Source organism: Notamacropus eugenii, chromosome 3 (genome assembly GCF_028372415.1).
Source record: "Notamacropus eugenii isolate mMacEug1 chromosome 3, mMacEug1.pri_v2, whole genome shotgun sequence".
NCBI classification, from domain to species: Eukaryota; Metazoa; Chordata; class Mammalia; order Diprotodontia; family Macropodidae; genus Notamacropus; species Notamacropus eugenii.
The window spans coordinates 443,205,412-443,230,184 of NC_092874.1; the positions used below are offsets into that span (position 1 = coordinate 443,205,412).

The following is a 24,773-nucleotide window of genomic DNA, read 5'->3' on the forward strand; positions in this document are numbered from 1 at the left end:
GGGCAAGAACCATAGTCACCTGTTGAAATACTGCACTGTAGTAACTTCAGTCCATCATTATCCTGTGTTTCTAAAAAGACTAGCATGAATGATGAATATGTTTGGCTGTTTTCTCCCTCTAATGACTACATTTGAGCCTCTCAGTAATGAAACAAATATCTCTGGAATTTTTCATGCCTTTCTTTATTGTTTTCTCCCTAGCAATATAAAAAAAGGAAGGAATAAGATATAGGCAAGTCTCTCTGTGCAACAGTTTCCTCAATCTGTCAAAGGGGGATAATGTGACATGGCCCTACTCAGCTCACAGTGGGGTTGAAATGGGCAAATGCTGGTGGAAGTGCTTTGGAGACTGAGGTGATGAATATATGCTACACTGATTATTTTTCTTTCAAACCTAAGGACCATGGGATGACGAGGCTTCCTGAGGCACCCTGTGACAATCACACAATTGTGAGATGACTTTTAGGACATTATGCATCTAAGGCTCCTAATTCCAGAGAGCTATGCATGTAAGACAGTGTGCTTCAGTGGCAAGAAGATTTGTTCTGAAGAGAAAGAATCTGAGTTCAAATTGTACCTGTGCAATTAAGGTACTTTAACTCTCTGGGTCTTGGTTTGATCACTAGACAAGAATACAGTTGCACTATTTTTGAGGTCCTCTCCAGCTCTAAATCTATGATAGCTTGAACTATGCTTTTAGATTTAAAAGTTAAAACTTTCAACAGAACTATATGTAATCTGCTCACACAAATAGTTTCCAACACTTTTGTGAGTCTGCTGGCATTCAACTGTAAATCAACTTGTTTGTTTTTATCTTAAAAAGCAAAGAAATGAAACCCAATGACTTTTGCCATTTCAGTCTTCAAAGAAGCAAAGCTACACTAAAGATCACAGTTCTCATTGGTGGTTAGAGGCAGAGGAGGCTTTTGTCCAAATGTTGAATTTTGCTGAATATGGGGGGGGGTTTACATTTGAATCATGGAAGGGGAAAATTTAATCTTCATGGTCCATTAAGAATAAGGAGGAACAAGTCTTCCTTGGAAATGAATAGGATTCCTGGTATATTGTAATCACTCCTCGGCAGGCTGGGAGAATCAGTGTCTGATATTGTAATCTGGTATCTGCCTCCCTAGAACTTTGTTAGAAAGCACAGTGGGGGGATATGGTCTTTGAACTAAGGAGATTGACTTTATCTTACTTAATATAGCCATAACCTGATGTTAGAAAAGTTTTAGGGGCCAAAGCAATTGGTTGATGGCTCAGCATAGACAAACTGTGTTCTATTTCAAGTTTCACATCCACAAAGAGAAACCTGAGTATCACAACAGTCCCCTTTCTTCTCTGAATTCTTCTCTTTGGTACTTATGGTTTCTACCAGTCATTTCAGATTTCCTATATATTGACTTTTTCTTCATAAATTCTCTCATACCATATGAACCAGTGCTGGGGTTGGGGTGTATGAGGCAGGAAAGAGAGAGAAGCATGAATCAGAGGAAGGAAACATGAGGGAATATATTTGATTGAGGAAAAACAGAAGGAAAAGTAGTGATATTTTGGTGGGCTAGTGTAATAGATCATTTGGCCAGAAAGAGGCCAAATCAATGACATGTTTGGGAATTGGATACAAAATGTGGCATGGAAACATGATATATGTATGTGTGCATATATGTATGTATATTAACAGGCTTCATCTGTCCAGACATTCAATGCAGCTTCTTGCTTAAAGTAGAGCAACTGATGAATTCTTGACTCATCTCTTGGCCAAAGATTCTCAACCCGAGGTCCATGAACTTAAAAAAAACCTATCTATCTGTCTATTTATCTATTTAGAGAACTATATTTCAACCTAATTGACTTCCTTTGTAATCCTATGTATATTATGCATTTAAAAACATTATTTTGAGAAGGGGTACATAGGCTTAACCAGACTATCCATAACACAAACAAAGCTAAGAACCTCTGTCTAAAATGATAAATTTTCAAAGGACAAAAGAAATAACAAAAAGGGCTACTATATTTGATCTAATTCTAGCCAATTAGTGGGAATGGTTACCAAAGAAATAATGATGGAACCCTGGGAAGAAGTGATCCCTCCACTGTAGGGATCCAATAATAGATCCAATGAAGAGGTTAAATGACTTGCCCAAGGTTATACAGCCAGGAAGTGTCTGAGTCAGGGTTTGAACACTGGTCCTCCTGAGTCCAAATTCAGTGCTCTAGTCAATGCTTAATACTGTCACACAAAAGAAGCATTAGATTTGTTTTATGTGTCTCCGGAAGGTAGGTATAAGAACAGTGGCAAAAAGAGGCAGATTTTGGCTTGATATGAGAGAAAAAAAATCAACTTCCTGATAATTTAAGCTGTTTGAAAGTGGAATGAGGCATATTGAGATATAATATTTCCCTTCACTTGTCATCTTAGAATAATAGGATAATTATTTCTTGGGGATATTATAGTTCAGGTATAGGTTAAACTGGACAGTGAGGAGTGTCTGCTAGGAGTCAGAAGAATCTGAGTTCAAATTCAGCCTCAGATACTTACTAGCTATATATATGCACAACTCACTTAACCTAGTTTGCCTCAATTCCTTATCTGTAAAATGAGCCAAAGGAGGAAATGGTAAACCACTCCGGTATCTTTGCCAAGAACACCGTAAATGGGGTCACGAAGAGTTGGACATGACTGAAATGCCTAAACAACAAATAGACTGGTCACTGAGGTTCCTTCCAACTGTGAATTTCTGCGATTAAGACAGTATGGCACAGTGGTATGAGCAGTGACTCCAGAGGTGAAAGACCCGGGCTCAATTTCTGCTTCTGATATTTATATTTGTGTGACCATGGGCAAAGAATCTAATTTTCCCAATAATCAGTCTCTTCATATGTAAAAAGAGGAGTGTGTGTGTGTGTGCGTGTGTGTGTGTGGTGTGTGTGTGTATGTGTGTGCATGTGGTGTTTAACTTAGATGGCCTCTGAGGGACTTTCTGGCTCTAAATATATGATCCTATTATTTCTGAAAGCCAAATGAATACTATGGTTTCTAGTAGATAGATCACTGCAGACACCAATGGGTTGGGCCGGCTTTGTTGGAAAAGGATGGCTTCAGCTGGGCCTTGAGGGAAAGGAGAGGATATATATTTATAGATCTAGACAGATAGAGAGAGAGAGATGATAGAGATGTAAACATAGAGATATAGATAGATAGCAAGGTAGATATATAGATGATAAATAGAGATGTAGACATAAAGATACAGATAGAGATATAGAGGTATAGATAGATATAGATGGATATGGATGGATAGATGGATAGATAGACAGATAGATAGATAGATAGATAGATAGATAGATAGATAGATAGATAGATAGATAGATAGATAGATAAATTAGGACCATCATAGACATTCCTGACCAGATATTCAATGTGAACAAAGCAAAGAATGGGTATGTATGAGGTATGTTGATGAGGTGGTGAGTAGACTCATTTGCTTAGAGCAGGTTTGTGTAGGAGAAGAGAGAAATAAAGGATTGCAAAGGTGCTGACTGGAGTCAGATTGCTTAGGGCTCTGAATGCAAAGCTAAGATATTTGAATTTTATTTTGAAAGCGTTGCAAAACACTTTACAAAAACAGATACCTTTAGTTAAACGAACAATGAGACTTTGTCTTATTTAACGAATGAAGAAGCCTCCATGGCATAGTTGATAGAAAGCAAGTCTCAGCCACAAATCTTTCCTTTAACATATACCTGCTGTTTAATCCCAAGGCAAGTCACTTTACCTCTCTGCTTTAGGTAACTTTCTAAAACTCTAGAGAAGGCAATGATCTGAATCACAAAGGAAGTTTGCCCATCTGAATGTTGCCAATATCAATGGAATCACAGGTCCTATCCCTATCAGTAACTAACAATGAAAAAAAAAACCCTTATGTTCCATGCTCTATCTTCAGAACATATATTTATTTAGAATTTATGCCCTTCTTGCTTAAAATAAAAGTGAAATCTTCAGAATATCACTTCAAAAGGGTCATCTGGACTCTGAGATGGACAACTGGATATAGTGGCAGCTAAGTGGCACAGTGGAGAGAGTGCCAGACCTGGAGTCAGGAAGATTCATTTTCCTAAGTTCAAATCTGGCCTCAGACACTTACTAGTTGTGTGACCCTGGGCAAGCCACTTCACCCTGCTTGCCTCAGTTTCCTCATAAAATGAACTGGAGAAGGAAATGGCAGACCACTCCAGTATCTCTGCTAAGAAAATCCCAAATTGGATCACAAAGAGTCAGACGTGACTGAAAATGAACTGAACAACAGCACCCTACAGCCACAGGTAGAGGTTTATGAGTCACTCCGTACTCTCAAATGAGAAAGCACAGAATACTGTGTTGAAACAACAGCCCAATGACAACAGTGGAAACAAAATCCTGACCAATGGGTTCAGGAAGGCAAGAAGAACGCTCCCCAAAGACAAATATCTTTACAAATGACAGCATATTTATTAACAATACCTTTAAAAAAAGATTACATCTGCTAGATCACTGATAAATATCATTTACACTAGGGATGGAAACTACATGGGGTGTCCTATTTTTCATTTATTTTGCTGTTTTTGTTATTTTTTTCTATGATTTTTGTATTTTTTTGTATTTTTCCTTTTTTGTATTTTTTTTTGTTTTTGTTTTTACATAGAAGTAATCATATTAAACTAAGAAAGGAACACAGCATGAAATACTGACAATATAATTTTTTTTTTCTGGTTAACACCCTTGACTTTTACACAAGTGGAATCCTGATTAAGACTTTACTGAGTAAATATATTTAGAAGGTTTAAAAGTTAACTTGCATTATTTGTAAGCAAAAATATGACAAGTTACAGGCAAATTCAAGCTCTCAGGAGAGGAAAGGAAAAAAATGGTGGCAGCGCATCTAAAGGTGAAAATTTTTCTAGAAAATTTTATCGCTTTAGTTATGTTGATAGCTCTGTCAAAGTCAACTTACAAAATTCCCCTATAATAACAAATAGTCCTTTCCTGAATAATATGGTTTGTTTGATATTGTCATTTTCCAACGCAATTTTAAGAGTGAGTGTAAAAGTTTATAAAGCAACTAGGCTGCCTACGTAAAATTCGTGATTCATTAAGGGAACATACATACAATCATATCAAGGATCTTTCTGAAGATTCATATGAAAAAAAAGTACTTGCAACAATTGCTTGCCAAAACAGGAGAAATCTGTCAAGTTCCATACATTATCTTAATTCAAATGATGGGATTTTTTAAAGAGCTACATAGATATCATATATAAGAAAATTTGTAAATAAATTATGAAACCATCAACATAGAACTACCGTTTAAAATGTACATTCAAAACAGATACATTTCAAGATAGGAAAATTACCTCTTCTTTTCAAAGACTTGGTTGACTATAGTAACTTGATCTATGTTACTACAGGATATGTAATGTTGATTTCCATGTCTAAGATAATGCTACTACAAAGACAATAGAAACTGAGTTGAGTGTAAAGAAAACTTTACAGTGCGATGCAATGCTAATGTCATGGATGGGAATATTGCACAAAGTGCCCCTCGGGCGGTGTGTTTATGCTTTTGAGGTTGCAGCCATTCCTGAAAATTGTTTCGTAGGTCACAGAATCCATAGGATGATGGGAGTGGGGATTGGGGATTGGGGAAAGGAAAAGAGGGAGGAGCGAGGGAATTTTACATGTCAGAAGTACTTGATTCAATGCATTAACCACCATCATAATTGCCATTTAAATCCAGTAGCCTTGAGTGACAAATCAAGCCTCCAGTTGTTCTGAGGATGCCCTGTAAAACTGTACAATCAAGTTTCAGTTGATTCACTGAGACGAGTTTTGAACACTCTGTCCTTGAAGGAAACATTTTCAAATCATATTTTATGATCATGTCACCCATAGCATTTTACAGCAAGAGGAAAAAAAAATCAATATCTACATCATATGTTAACTTTAAAAAATTCTATAAAACACTAAATATATAATAAAAAATATGCATATAAGGACATATGTAAACTGCTTTGGTAACATCATATTACAGATGTTTTCAGTGCATTGCAGAGTTTCCAAAGAAACTTCAGACAAAGCTATATTTGCTTTGAGGAAGTACTGTAGAATGCCATTTCTAAAGAAGCATAATACATTTTTTTCCAGTAATAAGATGTACTTGAACAACAATATTACTTAGTACTGGGTGCCTTCAAAACAACTAGCTAAATGTTGCTTATATTATCATCAGCAAGTCCTTTAGATAATTTTTGTCATAAACTGGACCTCGCTGTGAGGGAGATCATTATCGTACTGATGGCTGACAATGTACAAGCATTCGAAGTTGAGGCGCCTGATCCTCTTGCATACGCACCTGAAAAGAGAAGAAAGACAATTCATTGCAACAGGCTGAGTTATGGTTCTGAGTACTCAGCTGATGGCTGAGGTTGAGGAGAGCTGAACATCCTTCAGTGGATGAGATAGACTCTGGAAAGAGCTGGCACCTCCAGTAGTATTAATCTCCTCTGGATCAGGTATTGGAGGGGAGAAGATGGAGAGGGTGATGTTAGTAATGAATTCATATAGTGCTTCTAAATTGAGGGCAGGGTAGCTAGGTGGTCTGGAGTCAGGAAAACTCCTCTTTCTGAGTTGAAATCTAGCTTCAGACATTTACTAACTGTGTGACTCCAGGCAAGTCATTTAACCCTGTTTGCCTCAGTTTCCTCATCTATAAAATGAGCTGGAGAAGGAAATGGCAAATGATTCTGGTATCTTTGCCAAGGAAACCTCCAGTGGGGTCATGAAGAGTGATACATGACTGAAAACCAGTGGACTACAACAAGCTTAGGACAGTCCTGGGGGGTGGGTAGTTTATAGATTATGGCTCCCACTTCACCAATGGGTAGCGGGTGGCTCAGTGAGGTTAAATAGCTTGCCTAAACTTCACACAACCAGTAAAAAATAAAACCAGAAAAGGACCTTAGGTCTTTGAGCATCAATTACAATCAATCCTCTCCACTCCATCATAGCAAATTCCCAAAGAAATCAGTTCTGCAGGGCATAGCTGGTTCAAACTGATCCTTTGCTTTAATCAAAGTGATGCTATTTCAGCTCAGATGGAAATCTCCACATGAACAGAACAGAGTAGAAATGGTGCAGATTCTCTCAACATTACATGCACTCTCTTTTCTGAGCAAGACACCAACTAGCATATCTGTTCTACCTGAAAGTTTACAAAGCACTGTACAACATGATCTCAATTCCTGAAAGAGTAGGCTTTCTCGACAGAATATATTGTTGCTATTGGACTGGCAATTGGGTTTGAAAAGCAATGTGAGACCTCTCATAAGGACAACCTGATTCTATGAAACCCTGGAATGACAAGTCACACCAAAAGAAAAATAAAATCTTTGCCTCTGCTTGTTGAGATTTCATCTCACTTAAGGCGAGATAAATAAGCCTCAATCTTCTGCACACTGAGGATAGCTTCCATATCTCTCCATGGGTTTGGCTTCATGTCAAGATTAGAAGTGAAGGTCTTATTATTTTCCTCTGAACTGGATCAAATTTGGCACCCTTTTGAAAAGTGAGGAAACTCAGATCTGTGGGTTTGTGTGGATTAAGGATGCATATACCTTTGAATCATTCCTAGGGTCTGTTATGCCAAAGCACCCCATGTACTTGAAGAGATGTGCTGTTCAGCATCCTTAACAGATAGTTCCAGAGCCCTTCATGTGAAGCATTTCCAAAGAGAGATGTCTCTACAGGCGAATGAACACTCAAGGATTTGGTTTGGAGCATCCATGTATTAAGAAAAATTCAATTGTAAATACTGGTTTCATTTATGTGCTTCCTACTGAGACTCAACTTTTACACCATGTAGAAGATGGTTTTTTTAGATGGAAAATCCATCTACTACTGCTGTGTATAGTATCAATAATCAATCAATAAGCATTTATTAAGTACTTAGCCTGTGCTAGGCATTGTGCTAAGTGCCAGAGATACAAAAAGAGGCAAAAGGTAGTTCTTGTCCTAACAAAAACTAAGACCATGCACAAAATCTTTTAAGTGACATATAGTCAGAGGTAGTATGGTATAGTGAATAAGGGGCTATTAAGTCAGCTATTAAGCATTTATTAAACATCTGCTTTGAGCTAGGCACTGTGCTAAACAGTGGGCATGCAAAGAAAGGCAAAAGATAATTCAGATCCTCAAGGGGCTCATGATCTGATGGGGAGGACAATTCTGTTCAAATAAGCTATATAAATTGGTGATAACCAACAATGGGGCAGGGACATTAGAATTAAGGAGGGTCAGGAAAGGCTTCCTGAAGAAGGCAGCATTTTAGCTGAGACTTGAAGGAAGCCAGAGAAGTCATGATTCAGAGATGAAGAGGAAGCATTCCAGGCATGCAGACAGCCTTTAAGAATGCTCAGACTGGAGCGATGTAGTGTTTTATGCAATAAATAGTAAGTGTCATTTGACCACAGAGTACAGGGAGATGAGAAAGGTATAAGAAGATCAAAAGGGTAGAATAGGGTTTTAAAAGTCAGATGGAAGATTTAAAATTTGATCCTGGAGGTAAGAGGGAATCAATGGAGTTTATTGAATAGGGGAGATTACATGTTCAAACCTGTATTTTAGGAAGATCACTTTGACAGCTGAATGGAGGAAGGATTGACTTTAGGAAAGCCCTGAGCAAGGAAGACCAACCAGCAAGCTATTGTAACAGTCTTGGTGTGAAGTGATAAGGGCCTGTATAATAGAAGTGGCAGTATTGGGAAAAAAGGAGAGATGCTATGAAGTTAAAATCAATAAGATACTAGGCAACAGAATGGACATAGGGGATTTTTAAGAGTGAGGAGCAGAGGACCACATCTAGGTTGCTGTGGGCCTGGATGACTACCTGAGTGAGCATTGGTACTCTTAACAGTAATAGGGGAATGTGGAAGAGGGGAGGATTGGGGTGGGGTCAGAAGATACTGAATTCAGTTTTTGACATATTGAGTTTAAGATATTCAGTATGAGGTGTCCAGTAGGCACTTGGAAAGGTGAGACTGGAGGTAGGAGAGTGGTTAGTGCTGGATAACTCGATTTAAGAAGACAGAAAAACCTATCTCTGATCCATACTGGCTGTTTGACTCTGGGCAAATCAGTTGGCCTCTCAATGCTCTAGAGAACTCTCTAACATTACAAGGTGGTAAAAAGATTTCAACCTCCTTTGTAACAAAGGCTTCAGATTCATTTTGCAGAGTGAAATTCCTATATCAATAAAATTAGAGTTCCAGTTCCTATCCCAACAATCACTGTATACACATTTTGATATATTCAATTGAATTAGCCTTTACTTAACACTATTTTAAGCTTACAATATAATCAATCAATCAATAAAAATTTAGTAAGTACCTACTAATTGCTAAGAATACAAAAAGAAGCAAAAGATAGTTCTTGATCTCAAGAAATTCGAAATCTTAGCGAATCTACTTATATCAAAGATTTATCACTCTCTACACGTATGAAAGACCTTGCTGTATATTATGCTATGTCTCCATGTGGCATGAAACCTGGAGGATGATTCTGTTAAATCTGACTCAGGGGTAAAGCTGGCCAAATGGGTTGACTGTTGGGAATGTTTGGCTGAGTCTAGTCATATGACATTACATTAGCATAAATGTTAGTCTTATGCTTAGGTTAAAAAAATCAACTTCACAAGCTGAAAGGAGAAATAACATTGGGTTGGGGTTAGAAAACCTGACAAAACTCCAAGTACTGTCATTTACTACTTTGGGGAAACATTAAATTTCCTCATCTGTACAATGAGAGTGTTGGACTAGGTCAGGGCTTCTTCAGCTTTTTCTACTGGGGACCTCTTTTCAAATTGAGGCAGCATTGGTTGGTGCTGCATGGCCTGAGGGCATGCATAGTGCAAAATACACATGCTTTGTGTTCAGAACCAAGGATGCAGTGAAGTTGCCCCATGCATCATGGGCAAATGCTGCCAGAAACACCTTGGATTCATTACGTGTGAGATTTTTAATTAATTTTTGGTCCTTGTGTGTTCAGAAACCTTTTACTGGTGCCAAAATTTTTGAGACAGCAAATGGAATCCCACAGTTTAAGATGCACTGGAGTAGATGGCCTCTCAGTCTCTTCTGGCACCCAATCTATGGTCACATGTAAGAATATACATACATATACCTGTGGATACATAATACACAGCTTGCCCAAATAGGCTGATTTGAGAGGCGGTTATTTCCCTTTCCCTGGAGGCCATCTAGAAGAGGCTAGATGACCACTTATTGTATTGAAGGGATTGTGGCTCAGTTACAACTTGGAATGTAAACTCTTCTAGAGTAGGGGCTGTTCTGCTCTGGTTGTTATATCTTTGGGGCACAACACAGCTTTGTACATAGCTGATGCTTAATAAATGTTCTTTGGATTAAGTGTGATCCCAGCTGACTCTGAGAGTCTGCTGTTCTATGTAGAGACCTTTCTTCCTGCTTAACTGACAGAATTTTTCTTTTGATTTTTACTCCTTCCTTTTATTTGATGCTGCCTGAGGCTGTGACAGCATGCACAAATTGGTCCGGCTGTTTAATTGACTGATAACCTGTTAAGGCAGTCAAAACTGATTTGTACATTTAGAAACACTCTGCAATCAGCGAGCATCAGTCCCCTGAAGAAACTGAGTTATAGTGAGTTCTCTTTTATTAGATTTCTTCCTTGTCATACCTAATTGCTACTAGGTCTTGGTCCAGTGGTCCTGGGATCATTTGCATGATTTGGCTCCATGCCCCCTTTCAGAACATCTGTCAAACCAGGAAACACTGAAAAATGGCATTCTTACTTGATATCTTTGGAATTCGAATTTGTTCACTGCTACTGCCATCTCCTCCATCACTAAATGGCCTAATTTCTATTATGTAGTCTTCATCGAAAGGCAAAGAAAGCTCCACGGATGTCTTGTTTGTTTCAATTACAGATGCACTGCTTTGTCTGTTCCATCTGTATAAAACCTATAATACAAAAAACAACAGGAGTCTGTTGCTACCCTCAGAAAAGGCCCCAAACTTCCCAAATGTCAACAGCTCACTACCTTAACCTGTCCCACCTCAGCAGGATGAAATGAAACCATGGCCAGAGGGGCTGGCCTCACCTTAACCCCTACCTCAATTGGAAACAGTAGTCTAAAGGCCCCAACGCCTGTGTCTGAAGAGCTTTGTAGTACACAAAGATGCTTTCATGACCATAATTATCTTTAATCCTTATGATAGCCCTGTGAAGTAGGTTGGACAATATTGCCAGCTTCATTTTATAGTTGAGGACACTGAGTTTCAGATGATCCAAGGCTACAAAGGAATTCATTGGGAGAATTGGCCTTCTGACTGTAGGTTCAGAGCCCTTTCTCATGTGATATGTTGCCTCTCATTGGATAAGGATGATCACAGATTTAGGGGGCCTAGGTACCTTAGAAGGTATCTAATCCAAACCCATCATGTTAGAGATGTTTAAAGGTTAGTATCACATGGGAAAAGTATTTTGCCCAATGTCACACAAGTAGCATGTGGTACAAAAAGGATTCAGATGCAAGCCCTGGAATTCTTTCTGCTGGTAACAGTGATGCAGCTATCCCAATGCAGAAAAAAAAAAAAGGCTTAAAAACTATAACCCTTCCTTAAATTGCAGTTTTCTAAATTAGGCCAAGGCTTGAATTATTCTGATGATTTTTGAACTAACTATAATTTTTCAAATTTGTCTAAAAGATCATCAATTCATTCTGAACAGATTTTTATCAAATTATGTATTAGAAATGGAAGTGGCTACAAATCAGTTGATCAATTACTTGACATTTATTAAGCACCTATTTTATGCTAGGAATAAAAAAAAGAAGTATATAAATGGTTGTCCTTGACTTTACTGAGCTTTTTAATATTTTAGTTAGCATATTTGCTAATTTGGCTAGAGGATAGAGTGCTAGGCATGAAGTCAGGAAGGCCTGAGTTCAAATTGTGTCGCAGACATACTAAACTGTGTGACCCTGGCCAAGTCACAATCTTTCAGTACTTTAGGTTCCTTATCTGTAAAATGAGGGGGTTGGATTTGACCTCTCACATCCTTTCTAGTTCTTAATCCAAAATGCTATGATCTTATTTTACTCTCTGACCTAAACTCTCACTGCCCACTCAGATATCTAGGCCTACCTTTGCTGTTCATTCATTTGGTCATACCAGTTCTCTCATTATCTAAGGAGGTATGGGCTGGGTAAAGGGGTGGGGAAAGAGAAAGTCTTCTGACCTCACTCTATGATATTCCTCTAGGATGGAAACCTTCACTGTTTCTCCCAGAGTAGTATAATGCTACTGAGAGTTAAAGATCTTCCCCACCCATTAATGGGCCTGCCCATTAACGGAAGCTTGATTAGGGGAGACTTTTTGTTGTTGGAAGGTCCACACCTTTTGTTAATTTCTATCGAGGCACTGGTTCTCAAGGGTTATGATGCTTTCTGGCTCTGAAAAGTGTATATATACTCTGAGGTGATGTTTTACTTTGGGGCTTACTCATTAGAAGTGTTTGTTTGGCCAGACAAGACTCTGGGCAGCCACTAAGGGGCTCCCCTCGGCTCTGAAAACCCAGATGTTGGTGCTTCTCTCTCTGGTAACTATGTACATATGTAATGGTCAGACAGTTGGATCTGTCTGTTGATCTGTGATGTCTGTATTGCTTATGGTCAGACAGTTGGAAGCCCTGGCTGTTGGTCTTTGTTTCTCTATTTGTATTTTCTCTGAAGTTCTCGGAGCTGACTTTTTCCCTTGAACTAAGTGAATGATACATGTGCTTGATTAAAGTGATTATTGACCCCCCAAAAACTGCTTTCCTTTTAGAAATACAGATCTAAGAACCAGTAGAGCAGACCCTCCTGTATATCCTTGCCATTACAAGCAGCAATTTCATATATGGTAAAAGGAAAGTCATTGGGAAGGACCACTGTGGAAAAAAGCAGCTGTCTGAAAGTCAATAGTTCCCAGTTTTAGTCGTGTCTCTTCTATGGATTTGTTGTGTGGCCCTAAACTGCTTACGCAATCACCCATTTCACTAAAGAGGTAAAACAAGAGGAAACTGGTTCTTTTGGTGAACTGACTGGACAGCTTTAGGTCAGGTGCATATTCTATGACCTTGGACAATTCACTTTTCTTTTTATTAACAGCTCAAATTTATTTAGCCACGTAAAAATAAATGTATTATTAATATTTTCTGTTACATTGCCATAGCTTCCCAAGACCACCCCTCCTCTCCTCTCAGTAGAATCCTCTACTTAATAAAGCATTGTCAGTTAAACAAAACAAACCAACATATCCACTGTGTCTAAAAAAGTACAGCTGTTCCGTAACTGCTGCCTCTTCCATAGTCTGCTGCCTTCCTGCTGAGAGGTAGAGGGCAAGCCTTCTAGCATCAAGAATAGTCATTGAATTGATTGGAGTCCTGACATCTTTCAGCACTGTTTTTCTTTATGTTACTGCGGTCATTGTTTGAATTGTTCTCTTAACTCTATTTACTTTTTTAAAAAATACAACCTTATTTTATTGTTACCTTTTATTTTCTTTTTAATCACCCAACACGTTCTACATTTCTCCCATCACCCTTATCCATTGAGGCATTATTAGAAAAATAGTATGGTGCAGTGGAACATCATGTTGGAACTGGAGACCTGCTTTTGATGCTTATTATCTATGTGACCTCTGACAAGTCGGACTAGTTACCATCTGAGATGCTTTCCTGCCCTAAACCTATGATCCTATGATCTTTATATCAAAGATAAAAAAAAAAGAGAGGAAAAATAGTTCAACAAAATGAATCAATACATCCACTAGATCAATTAGAGCTGAGTCATCTATTTCATTCTCCCTATTCTATAGGTGAGGAAACTGAGGCAGGGAGGTTAAATGATTTGCCTAAAGTAACATAAGTTGTAAGTAACTGAGCCAGAATTTGATTATTTACTTCCTGGAGTCTTAGATTCCTCATCTGTAAAACAGAGTAGTAACCTTCTTCTCTCTTAAATCTAAGACTGGCTACCTGAACACTTCTTTACACAGGGTCCTTGCATTTCTCCCAGAAGGTGTCAATCTTTCATATATCCCTTGGCACCCCTAGTCTCTAATTTATGTCCTACTACCACAAGGCACTGAATAACATTTCCTTAAGTTAGAAAGACTCATCGGTATCATTCCTCTACCTGAGGCACCTCAGATATCTACTTCAGTGTCCCCTCAGTCCTTACTAATGATGGTGCACTGATAAATCCCTTGTTTTATTTAGAGATGTCAAAATTTCTCATTCCAGGGCTCTGGGAGAACAAGCTGGTTTATCAGATGCAGAATCACATCCCAACTTCCTGGAATAAATTGCTTCTTTGATTTACCTGCCATCCTTTCCAGGTATCAGGAAATTCAACTAATTTAAAGTATAAATCCTACTCCCAGAAGAAAGATTTCCTGGGAAAAAAATAACAGACGGTACCCAGTCTGCAAATTCATTTGTACCTTGTAATGAAACTGACTGAATGAAACTAGGTACCAGGTACTGGAAGATACAAAGTCACAAACTAAACAGTGCTTGACAGCCTAGGAGATAGCTAAGTATCAATGGAGAGAGCACTAGACCTAGAATCAGAAAGTCTTGAATTGAAATCTGGACTCAGGTACTAGCTGTGTGACCTTTGGCAAGTCATATAATCTCTACCTGCTTCAGTTTCTTCAGCTGTAAAATGTGGAAAATAATAATAGCACCAGAGTCATTGTGAGGATCAAATGAGATAATATTTGCTCACACTGTGTGCTTAGTATAATGCCTGGAACATAGTAAGTGCTTGTTTTCTTCCTTCCTGGATACCCCTTGCTCCCTACCCACTGACAGAGCTGGAATAGCAGCCAGTCCCTGGGGTCAATGAAGATTTAGCACCTTCTCCTGACCCTGGTGCCTGCTCTAGTCATCTGGTTTGCATTGAGAGGTATCATGCATTGTGGGTAGAGTCAGCCTTGCAATTAGGAAGGACTGACTTTCAGTGCTGACTCTCACACACTTATTGCCTGGTTGACATGAGGCAAGTCACGTAACCTCTTAGGGCTCCCGGCAACTGACTAAGCTGATAAGTTACAGAGAAGGTTCCCATCGTCACTGGTAGAGTCCTCAGCGGGACTTCCCCACAGTGATGAAATCGAGAGGTTCAGCCCAAGCTTGCCATGAAGAAATGAAAACCAAAACTACTGTACATGGATAAAAAAACAATAGCTGACATCTGTGGATGTTCTTTAAGAAGTGTAAAGTGCTTTACATATACATTATCTCATTTGATCCTCCTGTGTGGTCAATATGATGAGCTGCAATTTACAGCTGAAGAAACTGAGGCATGGAGGGAGGTGAGGCCACCTGCCCTTGGTCATATGGCTCATGAATATCAGAAGCAGGATCCAAACCCAGGTCTTTGTGATGCCAAGCTTTCATGCTGAACTATGGGAGGCTTCTTCCTGTCATTAAGGGTAGGAACATGATACCCCACTCACATTAATCAATGATCACAATAACAAATCAAAGAAAGCTCCAGGTTTATAGGAAGCTGGAACCAAATGCCTTCATCTAATTCAGTGAAAGATGGCATTACATCTGTGGAAAGAGGTAGGACAGAGGTGGGACAGGATGGTGGAATGGCTATTTGCTGTTGCCTCTGCATTGAGTATGCAGTGGCATCCTGGCAGATGGAATATTTCCAATCTCAAATCTTAAAAAGTTAACCTGTACCTTTCAGTCTACCCTGACAACTAACACAGAATACAGAACAGGCCAAAGAATCCAGGAAATCCAGGTAAAACATTTTCTACATTAATAAAGGTGAAATAAGTGGATACGAGGGAGACCGGCACTATCTATACTAACTCTGACTTAGTGAAGTCAAGCAGAGGTAATGGGGTGTAGTTGGTAGATCTCTGATTTTGGAACCAACGAATATAGTGCTCTCTCCTTCCTCAATTTATCTTGTAATTATTTGTATATGCTGCGCCTCTACTCCAGACAAGATCCATGAAGGCAGGGATTTTCTTTTTTATCTTGCATCCCCTGTCTCTGAGAGTCATTGAGATAGGTCTAAGAGAGCTGGCCACAGAATCAAGGGTTTGAGTCCCTCCTTTGACACAGATGATCTCCTAGGTATCTCATTAGACCTATGAACTGTGAAGAAGGTGCCAATCTACACTGGTTAATTCCCAAAATTTCACATCAATGAGACCACAGGACAACTGCTAGCCCTATTTCCAGGGTCTCACGCATAGTAGATGCCTATGTCTGTTACACGTGTAAATATTTGCTAAATGAATGAATGACACCATCTGGAACTCTTTTCATAAATAAACATACTTCAGAGGGAAAAAAATAGCTTCTTTAATAAAAGTGGTAGCCAATAATCATCACCCTTGTTTTGTTTTTTTCTCATAAAAGAAAAATCATGTAATTTTCTTTATAAAGCCAATTCTCTCAAAAAAATTTCCACTTCACATTTTCATCACTGCAATTTTCAAAGTCTGAAAGCCCTAACAAATAATTTAGTAGCTCATTAGCCTTCAGCTCTTCTCTCATCACTCCCCTTGAAAAAGTCCTCAGATTTGATTTTCTACTAAAGATTCCCTGGCTGAACACTTATTACTTTCCATGGACTTGTGTAGCTTTCTGCAGTGTGCTTCTCACCTTTCTTAACTAGAGAAATGGGAGTTTGGGGGCAATAATTTATTTTTCCCTTGGTTTTGTAACTTTGCTATTAGGTCTGGTTACTTGGTTTCCAGCAATTTCATATTTGCATTCCAATCTCTTTATTCTCAAAGGCGGTAGTGCCTCAGTAAAATTGGGAAGTAGAAAATATTTGTCTTCAGGAACTCTCTTTCACCCTCTCTACTCTTTGGTGTTCTTTTCCACCTCCCTAGTACCAACTCTGCTTCCTTCTGCTACCCTAAATTGACAAATACATGATAATCTAGTTCACACTGTGGTATTATTAACTCAGAGAATCATAGAATTTTAGAGCAAGGAGGGAGCTTAGGGATTATCCAATCCAACAGTCTCATTTTAGAAGAGGAAAGGATTGGTAGATATGGCCACTGTCGATGATCTTAGAAAGACCATGGAGAATAGGAGTTAATGGAGGATGAAACATTAGACCTGGAGTCAAGATGACCTGAGTTCAAATCTGGCCTCAGACACTTCCTTGCTGTGACCCAGCTTGAGTCACTTTACAATTTCTTCATCTGTAAAACAGGGAGTCTTAGTAGCATCTACCTTGCAGGGCTATTGTGACAATCAAGTGACATATTTGTAAAGTGTGTGGCCTACATTAGTCACTTAATAAATGCCCTTTTACTTTTCCTGAGAGGCAAAAATCCCAATTTTTGAAATAAGGAAAGAGAAGTGAGCTAACAAACTATAGAGCTATGTGCTCTACTTTGCTTCCTGATCAAAACAGAACACATTAATAAAGGGATAGTTTGTGAACATTTAGAAAAGGAAGTAGTAGTCACACAGAGGAGGGTAGCTGAATGGCACAGAGGATAAAGTGCCAGGCTTAGAGTTAGGGAAGACTCATCTTCCTGAGTTTAAAAAAGGCCTTAGACATTTACTAGCTGTGTGACCCTGTGCAAGTCACTTAACCCTGTTTGCCTCAGTTTCCTCATCTGTAAAATGAGCTGGAGAAAGAAATAGCAAACCACTCCAGTATTTTTGCCAAGAAAACCCCAAATGGAGAATCAGATACCATGGAAATGACTGATCAACAATAGTCACAAAGAATTAGCATGGCTTTATCAAGAATAGGTCATACTGGGCTCAACTCATTTCCTTTCTTGATGGTATTATTAGGTCGGTATAGGCAGGGGATGCTATAGATACATGGAGTTCCCTTAGAGTTCAGAAAAAAAATTTGATAGTTTCTTATATTGACATTGTAGAGAGATGAAGGAAATATGGTCTAGATGAAAATACAATTAGGTGAATTTAGGAGCTGCTTGAACAAGCACAGACAGAGAGACATTAAGTGCTTGAGGTGAGTTTTGTAGGAGGTCACTAGTAAGGTGCCCCAGGAATTCATCCTCGACCTTGTGCTATTAAAACTTTTGTCTGTGACTTAGGGGGTGATGTGGTTCTTAAATTTGCAAATGACCCAAAGATTCAGGAAATGGAGATTGGTGGGAGGTAACTAACACACTGCATGACAGAGACAGTATCCAAGACCACAACAGTATTGTACAATGGGATGAATTTAATAGGGATAAATGTCACATCCTACACTTGGAGCAAAGATCAACTTTGCCAATACAATATGAAGGAGATATAGCAAGATGACATTTCAGTTGAAGAAAAGATCTGGGTTAACACGATTCTGATAGCAAAAGAGCTAATTTGATCTTAGGTTGAATCAAGAGAGGCATGGAGACCAGGAACAGGGAAGTGATAGATTGGCCTCATCTGGGTGATTCTAATTCGTTCTGGGCACTTCTTTTTGTGAAAGACATGGACAAATTGGAGAACATATAGAGGGGAGGTGCTGTTTATCCTGAGGCCAAAACTAGACCAATGAGAACAATTTTCAGAAATAAGGAGCCTGTAATCAACTGAGGTTCAAGTAAAACATTCTAATAATCAGAGATAGATCCAAGTGGAATCAGCTGCCCCAAGAGGCAGTGACTTCCCTTCATGTACAGTTTTTTACAGGAAGATTAGATGATACTTAAGGGAGATGCTAAAAGGAACGTTGGGCAGGCACCATGTTGTACTAGATCTCTTTTGAAATCCCTTTCAACACTATGATTTTAGGACTGTGACAGGTCAGTAGAGGTACCACAACTTGCTCAGTATCACATGATCAGTTAGTGGCAGAGGCAGGGTTAGACTGGAAATTATAATAATAATGATAGGTGACATTTACATACCACTTTACATGTACCATATATCATTTGATCCTCACAATATCCTTTGGGGTAAGCACTGTTATTATTTCCATTTTATAGATGAAGAAACTAAGTTTCAGGTTAAGTGCCTTCCTTTGTAACATAGGTGGAAATGGGATTCGAACCCAGATCATCCCTGAATTCAAGTCTTGCTCCTTCCTACCTATTTTTTGAGCCTAGGGCTTTCCATTTCTAGCTATGTGTTCTTTCTATAATATCATCCTTCTAGGAATATTTGCATTTTCACAGAACTCCAAATGAAAAGAGGGCAGTGCTTAATCAAATGGAATGAATAGCTAATGACGTAAATTTAAACACAAAGGCACCTGGATGACGTAGATGCTCAGAGGCAGACAGACCTTTCAGTACCTCTCAGTCACATTCGGTAAGCTTCTGTTTATACTAATCACACATGAGAATAATTTGGTTTTAACAATTATTATATTACCTAACAATCCCCAGGTTCTTCAGATACTAACTGAAATCATCCGACAATATCTTACTTCAGAAATTTCTGTGCTGTATCTATTTTAGAAAGAAGGGCCATTCTTTATAGACTCTCAAGTTTTTTGTTGTCTTTCCTACTTGGACAAATAAGAGTTCTAGGAAAATGATTTATTTTCTCCCTTACTGTATCTTACTTTTCAGAACAGCTTAGCAAACGGTCTCATTGATTCATTGGCTCAGCAATGCAAGGAACCTCAGAGGCCAAATAGTCTGACTCTAATTTTGTAGATGAAGAATCAGATTCACACAGATTAAATGACTTGCCCAGGATCCCCGGGGTAGAAAGTGGCAGAACCAGACCTCAAACTCAGGTCTTCTGACCTCAAATCCCATATTCTTTCTGATGTACCACTTCAAATTTACATTCTTATTTTTTAGAAGGAACACTACAAAGCTGTTGAAAACCATTATTAATGTCAACATAGCATAATGGCTTTAGTTTTCAATGGTTCTGTTTTGTTTCTTCCAGTACCTTAAAGACAGAACTCTGCCTGAGTGATCAAGTGAATCAGTGCTCGTATTTCCACATAAAATCTTCCATATCTGAGTAGACATACCAACAAAAATGATCAACCACTAGTAATATTTGGAACTACATTACTATTCATGGAAAATAAAAATAATTTCACAGGGAATAAACAATGGGTGTAAAAATTTGAAAGAGAGACTTTATGACTTGTTGGCAACCCAAAAAAGGATTTTCAGACTGTTTTGATCTGGCCTGCTTAAATTGGGTCATTCAATTTTTCTCCACATCCTGGCCCAGTGCATCGTCCAAGATCCAGCCTTTGGACCTTGAAAGTATAGAAGGACAAGTTCCGGAATGTTCCCTACACATTTCATCTATGTCAAAGGAAAGACAATGGTCCTGAGAAAACAATCTCATTATTGGGCTTGTGAATTAGTTACCCACTTTGTATCCTTTTACTTCGGATTCATTGTCCAAGGCTTTGACTTGATCCCAATTCAGTATAATTTTGGAGTCAGATGAATTCCATATGATGTTTCCAGGGGGTTGACTTGGTGCTAAAAATGAAGACAGACGAAGTCATAGATTATTAAGTTTCAATATTTTCTGATGGATATGTTCCTTACTAGAATTCTAAAGTGGAGGCAATTTTATGGGCAATTGCACTAATATGTATCTCCAAGGTCACTAAAAATCTGACATGACATAGTATTGCAAATGAAAAAGGATTCAGTTGGCTGCCCAACATCTACAGTTAGAAGAGGTAGTCCTCACTGATGAGATAAATGAAACCTAGGCCTGTCTGAGTGCAACAGGATTACCATGGCATTACCAAAGGATCAGAGAGCAGCATAGAAATCCACACCAATGCATGTTTTCATGGACATCTCAACCCAAGTAACCACATGGGGCCAACTTTCACAAAAGAAGAAACATGGCAACCTTGCTTCCGAACAACATGGACTTACGTGGCTTTTTTGTAGTCACATTGACAGTCACACTGTAGGGTCCAGTCCCAGCAGTGTTGTAGGCCTTGACAGCCAAATGATATAAAGCACTGCCTTTCAAATTGGTTATTTTCGTTGATGTTTGATTTCCAATTGTTCTTATTTTTCTAGCGTTCTCTTCTTTATCATCATGACTCCAGTATTTGACCTGGGGAAAAATGACAGAACAGCTTAGGAATTCAAGCCCACTCTAAACATTGCCAATGGTGTACTTAAAGTAGCTCTGTTGATTGGTTGAGCTGGAAGTGGTCCTGAACACCATTTTCTAAAGGGGTTCTCCAAGGGCATGGCTTTGGCTGCTCCATTAAAACACATTTCTCCCTTCGATTCATCTATAATAAGGAAGATCCACTTTTGCTCATTTCCCCATAGCTGCGTTGTATTCTGAGATGGGAAACTGGATACTGCAAAATCTGACTCACTAAATACTTTGCTTCTAAGTTGTCTTCATGCAACACAAACATTCTCATGCCATTTTGCCAATGAGACTCATATTTGTATATGTGCACATATATACATATACATATATATATAATGCAAAACTAAACTACTAAAAACCAATATTAATGTCAATATTACATAATGGTTTTCAGTGATTCTTCTTTCCAATTCCTCCAAGACAGAAAACTGCCGAATGATCTAGTGAATAAATGCTTCCTATGCTTAGGTGTGTACCAGTATATTAAAAGTAGCTCCAGTGAAAAATGAATGTTTCTCCCCACCCCCATTTCCACATCTCATATCTTCAGTTTCTTCTCAGTTAGTAGCTGGGTCTTTAAAACATGTATTCTTAAATGGCTATCCACGCCCTTTCACTACATGTCATATCCTTTTCTCAGTTAAAATGACCTATTCACCAGAGTCAAAGCAAGTGCATTTTTCTTACCTCATAACCCTGTATCCGTCCTTTACTAAATGACTCTAGGGGAGAGGACCAGAAAACTTCAATGTCTGTAGCAGAGAGGCTTCTGGCAAAGATACTAGGTGGTGGTTTAGTGGGTTCTGTGGAAGGACATAAAAAAGTTTTAATCTTGACTGAAATAATTATTTCTCTTATATAAATAACCAGTTAATACCAGGGATCCTGTTTTTTTCTCCTTCTTATTTCGTTATTCAAAGTCCAATCTCTCAAGAACATTCCTGATCTTGCCCCCAAATTTACCCTACCTGGATGATCTGATTGAGGAGGATTTCTTATCCCACTTGGCTCAATACAACTGGCTATCTATATGACTCTGGTCTGGAACTGACATCAAGATAGGGGAACATTTTCCTCTTACTGTATAGTTATCCCTCTCCTTTTATGGCAAATTTAAAATCATGTTAGGTGATCAGTATTAACACAATATTAAAACTTTGTAGGCTAATATTGGAGCACATCTCAGTCACTATAGTAAAATACAAGTATAAGATTTGAGCTACTTAGCCTAGAATTTTAGTCCTTTCTGTATTATAATCTACTAAGTAAATGGGCATTTAGCCATGTCATCTGTCTGTTATTATATATTCCTGTGTAAGATAAGGTCCTTTAATTTCTCACAATAGTATGGGGATAATTAGGCAATGATGTAAAGACTTGTGACACCAAGACATAATTCTGTTATTTAGTGAGGTTGTATATCATAACTGTCTCAGTTCTGTGTTAATGAAAAGAATTTCAGCACAGTTGGTTATCTCAAAAAAAGACTGGTTGTGGTCTATCATATAAATGTCTTAAAGAGATATCCACCTAAAGAGAGATACACTTTTACTTGGTGTTATTCATTTGAACCTGGCTAGAAGTTGAAAATGTTTTATTATAAATAATCTATTTAATAAACTATATATTAAATTAAAGAATAAATAATATATTATAATATAATATTATAATAAATTAAAAAATCTTAAATTATATATTTATGCATTCCATTCCAACATCTTTTGTTACAATTGTAATTAATATGACAACTTTTGAGAGAATTCATTAGAGTCCATCTTCTTGTAAAAAACATTCTGTTATTACTAATGTTCCTTAGTAGAATCTCAACCTCCGAATGGGGGAATGGACAATGCCAATATAAAAGCTGCATTCTAATTTTCAGTTCATATTTCACTTTCTTAGATGTATCCATATAACAATTGGCTGACCTAAAAATGTAAATTCTCTGGTCTAAAAGGTTCCAAATTTAATTTCTAGTAGTAGAGACATAAGGTTTGAACTGACTCTCACAAATTGACTTGGTTATTGGCAAAATAAATTTAAAATTGTGTTAGGACTAATTTTGTAAGAGATTTTTAGCAAGAAAGGGAATCTCTACAAGTGATCTGAACCAGAGAAGTCAGTTAGCTGGAAACTGCTCTGAGATCACACCCAGATCAGAGGGCTGCCTCAGATGTTTCCAGAGAACCAGACAGCTTCATGTATGAGATGAGACTTTTGAGCCTTAAGATTTGGTGGACCTATGAAATGGACGATTTTATTCTTTTTACTATTTGCTTTTTCACTCTGCATCTTTTATCTGTAAGGTCTACTGACCAAAGGGAACTATTCTCTTTTGGGCTTGTCAATGCATTGGTCAGTCTTTCTCTCCTTTTCCCTTACATTGTTTCACATCATAAGCCCCACAGGCTTATGAAACCCTTAATGAAATGTTTGTCATATCAGTTAGTCATTCACTGAAGGGATTGCATCAGAGAAATAATTAGTTCTCTCTTATGTTAATAACCAATTCATACAAGGGGCAGGGGGAAAATTCAGGTGTTTTCCCCCTTCCTATTTCCTCATTCAAAGTCTAGTTTCTCAGGAATATTTCTGACTTTGCCCAAAAATATACCCTAGTTAGACCATATTATCTAGGTGGAATTCTTACCCCACCCAACTATTAAACCTTATAAAGAGAATCTAATCTAGGAGAATTCTGGCCCATTGTCTTCTGCTCAGACAGGCTTGGGTGGGGGATAGATTCCTTTGTCTCGATTGCCCTAACTTGCAGGTGGTCTGGGTAGAGAGGAGTAAGAGTGACATAACCAGTCACATATCTAGCCACTCGTTAGACTAGGCACACTTTTCATTGTAATATTCATTCTCTCATTAATTGTTAACCAATCAGAGTTGATTTCTGTTTGTTGGGAGCACCCATTCTTCCAAAGGTATATAAGCATCCAAAGGCCTCATGAGAGATCTTTGATTGATTGAGAGAAAGTCAGATGACCATTCTTTTATTATTTATTTTCTAACCATAATTAATAAGATGATTACCTAGAAATTATGTCTCTTGGACTTTTGGTACATGATCATCTCCTATGACAGGCTTTCTCTACATGAGCCCTGATGTAGATGTTTAGGCCAAAAGCATTTGGGATGCCCATCTCTGAGCAGTTATATATGTTTGTTCAGGGGCAAATAGATCTCTTTGTGGATGGAATTTTATTATTGAATGTATGCATTTGATTCAGTGGTACTGATTCCCTCAGCTCCATATAAGCAATGGACCTTAGGAAAAGATCTAGAGGTTAAACTCAAGTACCATGTCCATGCAGCTATCAATTCCCTTTCAAAAGAGTGATTTTGGTAGATGCTACCCACTCTGCCAAGCAGTTCAAGCCTTTAGAGGTTTTTAACCCTACATTTATGGAGAGATTTCAGGGGTCCATGAACTGAGATGAAGGAACATTTACATCTTTATTTCAATATAGCTATTTTTATTTGTGATTCCATAGATTTTATTTTATTCATTGGAAAATATGATTCTGAAACTGGGTCCATAGTCTTTACCAGACTCCTAAAAGGTACATAACACAAGAAAGGTTAA

The 24,773-nt window shown here is 38.2% G+C and overlaps 1 protein-coding gene across 4 annotated transcripts in view; it reads right to left on the bottom strand.

The window, feature by feature from the left end:
• Positions 1-4,462: 4,462 nt before the first annotated feature.
• The window catches only part of LOC140497550 (contactin-4-like), a 588,779-nt gene continuing 568,468 nt past the window's right edge, over positions 4,463-24,773 (bottom strand). For all 4 annotated transcript variants that reach the window (XM_072598641.1, XM_072598642.1, XM_072598639.1 and 1 more), the window contains exons 19-23: positions 21,869-21,984; positions 20,944-21,130; positions 20,420-20,532; positions 10,863-11,031; positions 4,463-6,389 (exon numbers count right to left, since the gene is read on the bottom strand). In XM_072598641.1, the coding sequence (XP_072454742.1) occupies positions 6,289-6,389; positions 10,863-11,031; positions 20,420-20,532; positions 20,944-21,130; positions 21,869-21,984 (686 nt within the window). In that variant the 3' untranslated portion in view covers positions 4,463-6,288. The remainder of the gene's footprint in view (positions 6,390-10,862; positions 11,032-20,419; positions 20,533-20,943; positions 21,131-21,868; positions 21,985-24,773) is intronic.